Source organism: Lolium rigidum, chromosome 4 (assembly GCF_022539505.1).
Source record: "Lolium rigidum isolate FL_2022 chromosome 4, APGP_CSIRO_Lrig_0.1, whole genome shotgun sequence".
Lineage (NCBI taxonomy): Eukaryota > Viridiplantae > Streptophyta > Magnoliopsida > Poales > Poaceae > Lolium > Lolium rigidum.
Genome location: NC_061511.1, coordinates 18,153,987 through 18,164,551, shown reverse-complemented (window position 1 = coordinate 18,164,551; position 10,565 = coordinate 18,153,987). Strand labels below are relative to the sequence as shown.

At 43.1% G+C, this 10,565-nt stretch overlaps 2 protein-coding genes across 2 annotated transcripts; one reads left to right on the top strand and one right to left on the bottom strand.

Annotated features, from left to right (window-relative positions):
• Window positions 1-5,022: 5,022 nt before the first annotated feature.
• LOC124708555 (60S ribosomal protein L2, mitochondrial-like) lies at window positions 5,023-6,831 on the bottom strand. Its single transcript, XM_047240236.1, has 2 exons — window positions 6,791-6,831; window positions 5,023-6,228 (listed from the first exon to the last, which is right to left on the bottom strand). Exon 2 carries the CDS (start codon window positions 6,226-6,228, stop codon window positions 5,302-5,304), a length of 927 nt encoding a protein of 308 aa, XP_047096192.1. The 5' UTR covers window positions 6,791-6,831; the 3' UTR covers window positions 5,023-5,301.
• Window positions 6,832-7,179: 348 nt separating this feature from the next.
• Window positions 7,180-8,796, top strand: LOC124649543. Its single transcript, XM_047189153.1, has 3 exons — window positions 7,180-7,296; window positions 8,215-8,369; window positions 8,449-8,796. The coding sequence occupies exons 1-3, from the start codon at window positions 7,210-7,212 to the stop codon at window positions 8,528-8,530; spliced, it is 324 nt and encodes a 107-aa protein (XP_047045109.1). The 5' UTR covers window positions 7,180-7,209; the 3' UTR covers window positions 8,531-8,796.
• Window positions 8,797-10,565: the final 1,769 nt, after the last annotated feature.

Below are 10,565 nucleotides of genomic sequence, written 5' to 3'. Positions count from 1 at the left end.
GGATCGATCACCACGGCAATGGTAGAGCGGAAAATATATAGTGACTCGGCAGCTTCGCCTGCTCCGGTGCTCCCGCTCGCAGCCGTAGCCTACTCTGAACCGAAGTGCGTGTGTGACATGGCAAGAGAGTACAGTACAATATCAGTCGCGGTACCCTAATCTTTTTTCCTACGGATATCTTGGGCACACACTAGGCGACAACCTGTTGCGTCTAGCTATCACAAAAATGGTAGGCTAGCTGATATTAGGTGTCATTTTTAAAAAAACTATAACTCTTAAATCGTGTGGAGAAATTACAATTTGTTTTCACTTCTAAAATCTCCACGACGAGAGCTTCGAAACTAGACCACATTTTCATATGTTTCGATGAATTTTTTTAACAAGCAATTTTGATACGCGGCAGAGCAACTTTATTGTGCAGCAAAACAACTTTCGTGTACGACAAAGCAACTTTGATGTGCAACGAAGATGTACACTTTTTGGTAGACAAAGGCACAACTTTGGTGCCCGATAACAATTTTGGTATCCATCGGAGCAATTTTAATGTGTGACGAAGCAACTTAAGTGCTCTGCAGAGCAACATTGGTACCCGGCGACGTAGTTTTTAAACCCTGCAGAGCAACTTTGGTGCCTGACCGAGCAACTTAATATCCTGCAGCGCAACTTTTGTACTCGATAAAGCAAATTTGGTTTGTGACGGCCCAATTTTGGCGTCTAGCGAAGCAACTTTGGTGCCCACCGAATAAATTTTGATAGATGGCTGAGCAACTTTGGCGTCCAGTGATGCAATTTTCGTTGTGAATGTAGATTTACGTCGTGCAGCAAAGTTGCTTCGCCCCGCACTAAAGTTGCATCATCTCGTATTATAATTGCTTTATCGCACGTAGAAGTTGCTCTAGAAAAAACTTTATCAAAATACATAGAAATGAGATGTAGTTTTGAAGAGCACACCGCAAGGAATTCAAAAGTGAAAGCGGATCCTAATTTCAACATCTGGTGCAAAAGTTATATGATTTTGAATATTTGAAAAGGAAAATTAATGTGCATGATGTCTTGCATGTGCTACAATCACTGGGCGTTCACACTGACAAAGCTATCTTGCTTTCTTTTTTATACGCCCGCTCAAATGCACCAACAGGCACGCGGCCGCCGGCTAGACGGGTCCATCTTTTTTACCCAGGCGATCAAAGCAGTTGTGGAAGTGTGGCCCGAGAAGCACGATTGGACGCGCTACTCTTTACTCCTACTATGAGCACACAAGAGAAGTAGAGTACAATACGCTCTGTCAGACATATTTCTTAACCTGATCAGGATGACTAATCTGGTTAAATCCAGAAATTAAAGCCTAGGAGACCAAATTCTGGATTTCATGTGCTCAGATTAACAATATACTCCATGATGATGTAATGCCCACTTAAATCCTATTTTTAAGGGATACCTCTGCTACATCAAGGCTTTTGCCTTAATCTTTAAGTTGATATTTAGACTTACCTATTAATCTGCAAAGACACTAGTGTTGCCCTGTATATGCACTATACTCACAAGCTAAAGCATGACATATTGACATGTTACTAAAACTGCTGTGCTAATAGCCATTAGCAGCTATAGCACCAATTCAGGTAAGTTCCTTTGGTCACCAGCAAATTAATCTTGCAATAACCAAAGAGGATGGTACCGGTCATCTGGCCATCAATGTTGAGCATCGACACACAATGTGGAAGATTAAACGTTGACCAACGGGGGAATGATCCCTCCTTTGGCTATAAGTTATTAGGTAGTATGAGACCCTCCCCGCGAACGGACGCTAGGATGATAAACCCGATTTAAAGTCAGCCCATCCCAGCGAAATTATCTCAAGATGGGGATTCGAACCCAGATGGGCTGGTTGCGCACTCACTAGTCTTGCCACTTAGACTAGTCACAATGCATAGTATCATGTAGAAGTATCATGGGTATGATACTACCATATGTTACTATGTCCACAATGCATGGTATCATGTACTACTATCATAGTCTTGTTATATTAATTGATTTGTAAAATCTCAATGCAAATCTATGTACAAGATGTATTTGACATGAAATTTTCTATTACTACGTGCTATGATACGGTATCTACCTATAATACTACAATCCTCTCTCTCATCTTTAATTGCACTACCACATCAGTTTTTTGCATGCATGAGACGCATGATACTACCTATGATACTCTAATTGTAGGTAGTCTTAGCTAGGACTCAGTTCTCACACACAATGTGGAAGAAAACACCAAACAAGCTCTGACTAGCATAAAGACGAGTGAACTCATCAAAACCAAAGAAGATTTTCTTCAAAAGCTCTGCCTAGGATAACAGAGAATACATGAACGAAGAGCTAAAGTGCAATCAGTGTCAAATTTGGCATTGTCAGGAAGATTTTTCTGAAAACACACAGGAGAAAATGCAAAGGCCTCAGACGCTCTTATAACTTCTGTTGAGAGTTTAAGAAGAAGAAAAAAGAACACATGAGAGGACTCTGTAGTCCCTAAATACCCCATCCAATTCTCAAACTTCACCAAAAGGCAGAAGCACAAAAATTGGCAACAACATCCGTAAGAGAAACTCCAAAGTTTTCTGTCTCTCAACATCAATCACTAACAATGAAAGAGCATACTCTCTCTTATTTGTATTCAAGTAGTTTCCTTATAAGTAAAATGGTCATGGTCTCATGGACTATGCTAATATAACAATTCACGCATCAAGAACAATGAAGTAACAAAATCTTCAAAGCGAGACACATGTGTGTTCATTTTAAGAGTTATGACATGTATTGATACAGAAAATAAATATCCCACCAATTTTAACTTATCCTGAACAACCATTTTCCCCTACATATAGTCCCATCTCAAGCCCAAGCAGCCGGCCAAGACCATCATCCTCTGCGACCAGCCGACCACGCACTACACGTCTACACTGTTTGCTTCCGTTGAACAATTTGAGTGTAGCAAATATACAAATGACAACCCATGTAAACATGGACCGGAGATGATAGCATATCCACACCAACGAAGCAATCTAGGCAAAGCCATAGGAATAGGAAGCATAGGGAAACAAACGAGTGTTTAAAGTATAAGTAGATTTGCTTAACTGGACTCTGCGCCGCTATGCAGGGCAGTAGCACCACTGTTGATTTATTTTTTGTTCTATAGGTCGTGTGAACTGTGAACTGTTAAACGTGGTACAACTATGCACTGCAAGTTTGCAACACATCAAAGTATGGAGTGTACAGATGTTATATTTGGTTATATTTGTACTACGTACCAATGACTAATATCCCCAAATTTAACCAAATCATGATCAGCACTCTGCTCAGATTCAGAATCCATATGCTGCTGCCTTATGAAGCCTAAGAGACCAAACTAGGGACACAACTATTCAATAGGCAGGATCACACAAGCTAGAATGGAACTAAGAACTGAAGTGCAACCAAGTGTCAATTTTGGCATTGGCATGAAGATTATTCTGTAAAGGCGGGAGAAACAGGCAAACGCCTTGGTCCTTGGACACCCTTAAAACCCTTAAAACTTCTCTTGGCACTCAGAATTTCAGAAGAAACCCCATAGGAGAGACCTCTGTAGTCCCTAATTGACCCCAATCGTTCTCAAACTTCCCCAAAAGCACTAAACCTGGCGAACAACGTCCATAAGAGACGCTCCAAACTTTTCATATTCAGAAAATTTTGGATCGGAAGGAAGAGAAAAACTCTATGTTCCTGAAACTTGCTGAACAGAACATACAGCTCTATTCAACACAAAACTGCAAGAACTTCACATGATTTTATTTTATTTTGAAAGGAGACTTCACATAATTCAGTCCCAAGTTGGGACTCCCAACACATGAGCAAAACAAAGATTCAGAATTAAAACAGGGCTACAGAAAAGCATACACCACTTTGATTCATCAGAAGCAAGCAAATGCGAGAGAGGATATGCAAACAAGCAAACCAAGCACAGCCAGGTTTAAATGGCAATCATTAATACGAATAGCCCAACAGAACTGTAAGCACGAAAAGCACAATGACATACGTCATGGAGGACTCACATGATTGAGTCCAGAAGCTTAAGCCACAATTCAAAAATAAGAAACAGCTGCAGAAATTAGAAATATGGAGATCAGGAGGTTCCTGGTTTGCTTGTCAAGATAGAGCAAACTATCAGAAGCGACATATCTTGACAGATTAAGAAAACCTGGGCACAGGCAAGTCCAAAGATCACTTATTCATACATGATATCCAACTGTAGTATCAGTTCAGGCAAGTTTCAGAAGAAAAGCAAAGATTATTCTGTAAATGCACAGGAGCAAAAGGCAAACGCCTTGGGCGCTCTTAAAACTTATCTTGACATTCAGGCTTCCAAAAGAAAAAACATAAGAGATGACTCTGTAGACTGTAGTCCCTAAATGGTCCATAATAAAACCATGCTCAATTTCACCAAAAAACATTAAAATTGGCAACATCCATAAGAGACACCCCATGCTTTTCTTATTCAGAAAAATACATACAGGGAAGAAAAGAAAAACTGCAGTATAATTCTATGTTCCAGAACAGGTTCCTTTATTTGCCAGAAAACTGCTAGAACTTCACAGTAATTATGTCCCAACACATACGCAAAGCTACAATTCAGAATTAAAAGTGGGATACCAAAATTAGAAATATGCATACAACCGTTTGATTGACCAGCACTTGAACCAAACTAATGCCAGAAAGGAACTCAAACAACCAATTGAGCACAGCCAGGTCTAAATGACAATTATTCATACGAACTGCATTAGCAAGAACAAATTGCAGGAAACACACACCCACACACATGATGGGGGACTCAAATAATTTAGTCTAGCAGCTTAAGCCACGATTCCAGACTAAAAGAGCTATATAAATAAGAAATATGATGATCAACATGTTCCCAGATTGCTTATCCAGACAGAGCTGCAAATTATCAGATGCAACATGTCTAGCCAGATTAAAATGCCAATAGTCAAATTGTGGACAGGTAAGTCCAAAGATCGTCAGGAGCAATACAGCTACATAATTTAATCAAATGCCATGAGGGAATGCAAGTGAGCAAGCCAAGCACAGGCAAGTCTAAAGATCACTTATTTCATACATATAAAGCAAAACTGCTATAGCAGCAAACAGTTTACAGGAAACCAAAACACATTATGAGGATGCGACCATGAGTTACAGTTCTTTCTGATCGAGATCCACATCAAAATCCTGCAAATTTTCCATACAAAAAAACCTGTTGCATGTAGATCGCTGTGGCATGAACTAAGCTTTTTGTTTCCTCGCTGTCTTATAACCTGCTTTGGTGGGCTTCCCCCAAGGTGACACCGATGGCCTACCACCTTTCGTACGGCCCTCGCCTCCACCATGAGGATGATCCACTGGATTCATTGCAACACCACGAACAACCGGGCGCCAGCCTAACCACCTGCTGTGCCCTGCTTTCCTAAGTTCTTGCGCACCATGGGAGGGGTTGGAAACTATACCAATGGTAGCTCGGCATCGGGAATCTATGAGTTTCTCAGCACCTGAAGGCAGCCTTACAAGACACTGGGAGGCTGACTCCTTGACCACTTTAGCGTAAGTTCCAGCAGCTCGAACCAGCTGTGCTCCTTGGCCAGGCCGACACTCGATGCTGTGTACCCACGTTCCCATACGAATATCAGCTAACGGCATGCAGTTCCCTACCTTGGAATTGAGATCCAATAGGTCGGCAGGCGGGAGTGGTGCAGCAGTAACTGCAGCCTCTGCTTGATCAGTCCCCTCTGCATCTGCATGGGCTTGGCGAAAGAGCTCTTGGAACCGAAGGAAAGAATCAGCATTCTGGGCAGGTCGCAGAGAGCCGGTTGTAGAAGGCTTGGAGCAGTCGCTGTTTACCACCATACTGCCCACTTCCATTTGATGACTGGCTAGTATATAATTGACAGGTGCACGGTCAGCCTTATACGATGCATCCTTCTGCCCTACCCCTTCGATCCATCGGACAAGAGCGATCTTAGAAGAGCGGTTAGGGTCATACTCAATCCTTTCCACAATGCCAACAGACGAGGTGTCTCTCTTGAAGTCGATTTCTCTAAGCGATCTCTTGTGCCCACCACCTCGGTGAAACGAAGTGATTCGGCCGGAAGAGTTCCTCCCTGCGGTGACGGTCTTGCCGGTCAGGGCCTTGACCAAGGTCTTGGCAACCTTCATCTGCAGAGGTAAGAATCGACAAAGAAATGGTAAAGCTTCAAGGGCTAGAGATAAGAAGTCAGGTATTAATTAGCATCTAGATAAACTTCCACGCATCAAGCCCCAAAGGATAAACTAGCCACAAACAGAGAACTTGCCCACATCAATCCCCAACAGATGAAGTAACTAAGTAACTAACCACAAGAAATCAACAGATAGCAACATCCATTTCTATCGACCTCAGGTGAGAACATGTTGACCAGTCCAGTTAACCTACAAACTATTTCTATCGATCTCAGGTGGCAGCGTGCTGACCAGTTATGAAAAGATGGAAAGCGGTAGAAAACCAAAAAGCATCTCAATTTACTCAAGCCTAAAAGGGTTTGGTGTCCGTGAGGAGTTTAAACGACTACTACTGCATGTATAATGGTGATCATGACTCGAGCAGTTTCGTCGGGATCATCGAAGATCAAACAACTAGGAACCAAAATCTCACCTCCACACATCAGATGCGAGATTCATGAACAGAACCACGCGAATCAAATGAGCACAGAGACGGGATGGCAGAGCGGGGGCGCCGTACCTTTGACAAGGGCGTCTCGAGGAGAAGCCGAAGAGTCAGGGCGAAGAGAGGATCTGAGACGAGAGCGCCGCCCGCAGCCGTTCCCCGGAGGACGAGAAGCAGGAGGAGTGGCGGCGGCGTGAAAGTGAGCCAGGAGCGTAGGGTAGCCCAGGCGAGCGTTATTGGGCTGAAGACTTGGGCGGGGCCAAAATGTTGGCCCAGTCTGATGGCTTTAAGAAAAATAGGCCCGTGCGCACCGGCCCAAACCCTCCAGCCCCAAGCGCCCGATGGCCGATTCCAAGCTCTCTCTCCGAAGCCGCAGCGTCGACGCCGGTGCCGCTGCCGCCGCACGCTCTTGATCTGCCGGCCGTGCCGGTGCCGCTGCCGCCGCACGCTCTTGATCTGCCGGCCGTCCCCGCGACCCTCTTGTTCAGAAGGCGATGGCTTCTCTGGTGCTCAGGTCCGCCGGCAGCGCTCTCCGGCGGTCGCCTGTCTCCGAGTTCGTCGGGAAGACCCAATCCAGCAAGGTAACCAACCCCCCACCCCCTTTCCTCTAGGGTTTCTTCATTGACATTCCGGTCATACTAGTACCAATTTTTCCCAATTTCGGAGCTTCCTGTGACACGATATTAGCATGTTGCCGCTCCTTTTATTTTACTTTACCTTGCATTCTGGCTATGCACTCAACTCCCATGGATTAAAATTGCCACCTCTACCTTTTGGAATGTGAATATGTGATGTGACAGTACTTGATCTTGATGTGGTGCCGTGTAAAACAAAACATGTTTCTACCTTTTCAAGTCCCTCGTTTCTGGAATTCTATATATAAACTGTAAAGTCTTGAAAGATTAGAACAGGCCGTATTATGATTTATGAAGCGTGGGCTCATAGTTACACATCGGAACCTCTTGTGTTGATTATACAGCAAAGTTTAGGAAAGTCACTGTTGTGGTCGTAGCATTCATTTTGGAACATTTAACAAACACGCCGCCCTCCGAATGAAGTTTGCTGAATTACCACTGAAACAATCAACTAGCATGCTCAATGTACCAGTCCTAAAGTTTCCAGGCCACCTGATAGAAGAAGCTGAAAGAGACATAGAATTGCATATTTTCTCGTTTCTGGCGAAAAGTTCTGCATGTGTTTCCAAAGTTTCATCTGATTTCCACTTGGAAATAAACAGTTATCATGCCAAACATGTCTACCAACCACACATTAAAAAACCGATGCACAATTCACTCCTTGAAATTGCGGAATATGCAAAGATTATTGCACTGCGAAGTACTTTTTAACAGAATCTCTTTAGCTGTGAGCAGTTTCCTTCTGTTGATTAAGGACTTACAGAGAGCTCATTATAATGCCTTGCAAGTTTCTTACGAGTTAAAAAAGTAATCCAGTGATTACCATGTCTGCAGATTCTAATTGTTTGATGTGGGTGTGTCCAGTATTCCACCTCGTCCTCAGGTCTGCAGGTGAACAGGGAGAGCTATCAAGGTCTTGGTGCGAAGGTGGATGAGCTCACTCGTGTGTTAGGTGGTCTGAAGAAAGGTGTCAAAGAACTTGAGCTAGTGTTAGAGAAAAAGGACGCTACCGTCAGAAGGTAAAATTCATGGTTCTACTAGATTTGTAGATGCACTTTTTTCTAGTTTATCCTAACTATATTTTGTTTTCACTTGCAGGCAGGCTCCATTCAAGATGCTGGCGGGGGTGACGATCGGTTTCGCTCTTGGCTTCTACACAAACCAGCATCTTAGTGCTTGAGTCGGAAGGAAGATGTATCGGTAGCAAAGCCCTATGTTAGTGCTAATTCATGTAGACTTTATTGACGTGTTATGATCTAGTGCACTGTTATATATGTACCACTCTAGAACCTGTGGTGTAGTGGGATGGTATTGCTTTTTGAAGTCTCAAGCAACAGCCAGCTGTTGTCAGTTGACTTGTATGGATGATCTAGCCTCTTGAATCTTCCGATTCGGTACGGGTCATGACTCATGAGTAGATCGGAAGCTGAGGACAATCTTTGAATACATCTCAAGTGTTCCAAAAATGCATGTGTTTGGTAGTGTCCTCTGTCGGGTACGTTGGTACTACTTGTTTTGGTTGGTTTTTCCCCCACATCACTGAAAAGAAGTGTTTGCAAGTGAAATCCTGCTCACCAATGTCAGGATTCTAAGCGAATGTATAGAGTATAGACCCTCGCAAGATGCCTCCTTGATGTACAAGTCTGGGAGTTTCCTAGGCTGATATGAATGTAGTGTGAAAAAGATCACTGGTAGTATATTTTGGCAGCATCACCTGGATTCATCGATGGATTCCAAGTTGCACTCAGTTTCCTGCCAGCAGACCACGCAGTACTGAGCGTTTTGATCTTACGGAGTACACAACTTGACATGTAGGCTGTTACAGAAGCCTTCCTAATGCCTTCCTTTCCCAAAATTAAATCCAGTTAGTTAGTTTGCTTACTCGACTGACCTGCAGGCAAGAGCATGCGTATGACAGTATGGCACCATGCATATTACTAGCAGACAGCAACTACGCATTGGTATCGCGTTTCTTTCTGCTTGTGGCTCAACATACATCTATGCTTGTTCTCATCCATACGATGAGAGAAGATGAGTATGTATGTATATAGACTATGCTTGCAGTTGTGTGGGTGTGATATGAATGATACATGTACCAGAGTTGATAAGGATTAATGACTCAGATGAACAATGGGTAGGTAGGTTGTCGACTCATACGGAACTAGTGTGAAGTTGGGCTAGCGCGCCAACTCGCAGAGTTGGTAGGGGTAACAATGAACTCCGGCCTGACTGTTTATATAAACTTGAATGACGTATTATTCAGATGTAACCTTCGGGAGAGATTTAGTTCGGTCATCACTAGCATCGTAGATTCGTGGGACGCTCTGTTAGGCCAACTACATTATGTTCAGCGTGCTCAAAGTATGGATGGATTTAGGTTGAATCTTCCAAAGATCATAAACATCACTCGGTAATTTCATTATCCCTTGCCTTAGCCCATGTTGACACGTCGAACAGGTTGTGGAATCTAAAGGTTCAACTAAAAACTAAGATCTTCCTTTCGTAGCTTTGACTAGGAGCAGTCTGGGGCCATGGTGTGCGTAATTCGCAAGGAAGTTAAAAATGTGTTTTTGCCATCACGATTCACAACAAGTCAATAAAACACCTCATTTTTTATTGGTAATTTACTCGAGACATTTGGGCTATTGTTCGAGTGGCTTCTAATCTGACTCTACCTTGTATTGGGCCAAACATTTTTTGAAATTCCTTAAAGGGTATTAGTAAGAAGTTTAGTTCCCATGTCCTATGTAGGGCTCTTTGCCTATGCAGGAATAACTCCATATTTGATAAATAAATATTTATTTTCGGTGTAGGTTCGCGTGGCTCCATATGTGATATTACTTTAGTGTCTGGAACACAATGAGCTCTTTGCAATCCTCATGGAGTGAGCAACCAAGGAAGTGTTATACTCTCATATGGACGGTCCTCATTTAGTCTTATGATCGCCCTCCAACACACTAGGCAACCTTTATTTATATTGAACTTTGTCAACTTGTCTCTTCTTCGGATATTGGAACATGGTGGGTTGTGTGCATCTTTGCTATGTGAAGACCCCGTGCAAAATAATGTGTGATTGTATCACCCATATGCGACGTTTGAGTCAATAGGCTAAAGCTATATAAAAGGGGAAACTCTAATGTCCCTTATCATGAGTCGGTCAGTTGTCGTCCAACTGAATTAGGAGACTGTCGCGACCTCGGGGGCTAGACAAACCC

Coding starts and splice junctions, on each gene's coding strand:
- LOC124708555 (XM_047240236.1), bottom strand. CDS start 6,228: ATGAAGGTTGCCAAGACCTTGGTCAAGGCCCTGACCGGCAAGACCGTC.
- LOC124649543 (XM_047189153.1), top strand. CDS start 7,210: ATGGCTTCTCTGGTGCTCAGGTCCGCCGGCAGCGCTCTCCGGCGGTCG. Junction 7,297..8,214: donor GGAAGACCCAATCCAGCAAG/GTAACCAACCCC, acceptor GGGTGTGTCCAG/TATTCCACCTCGTCCTCAGG. Junction 8,370..8,448: donor AAGGACGCTACCGTCAGAAG/GTAAAATTCATG, acceptor TTTCACTTGCAG/GCAGGCTCCATTCAAGATGC.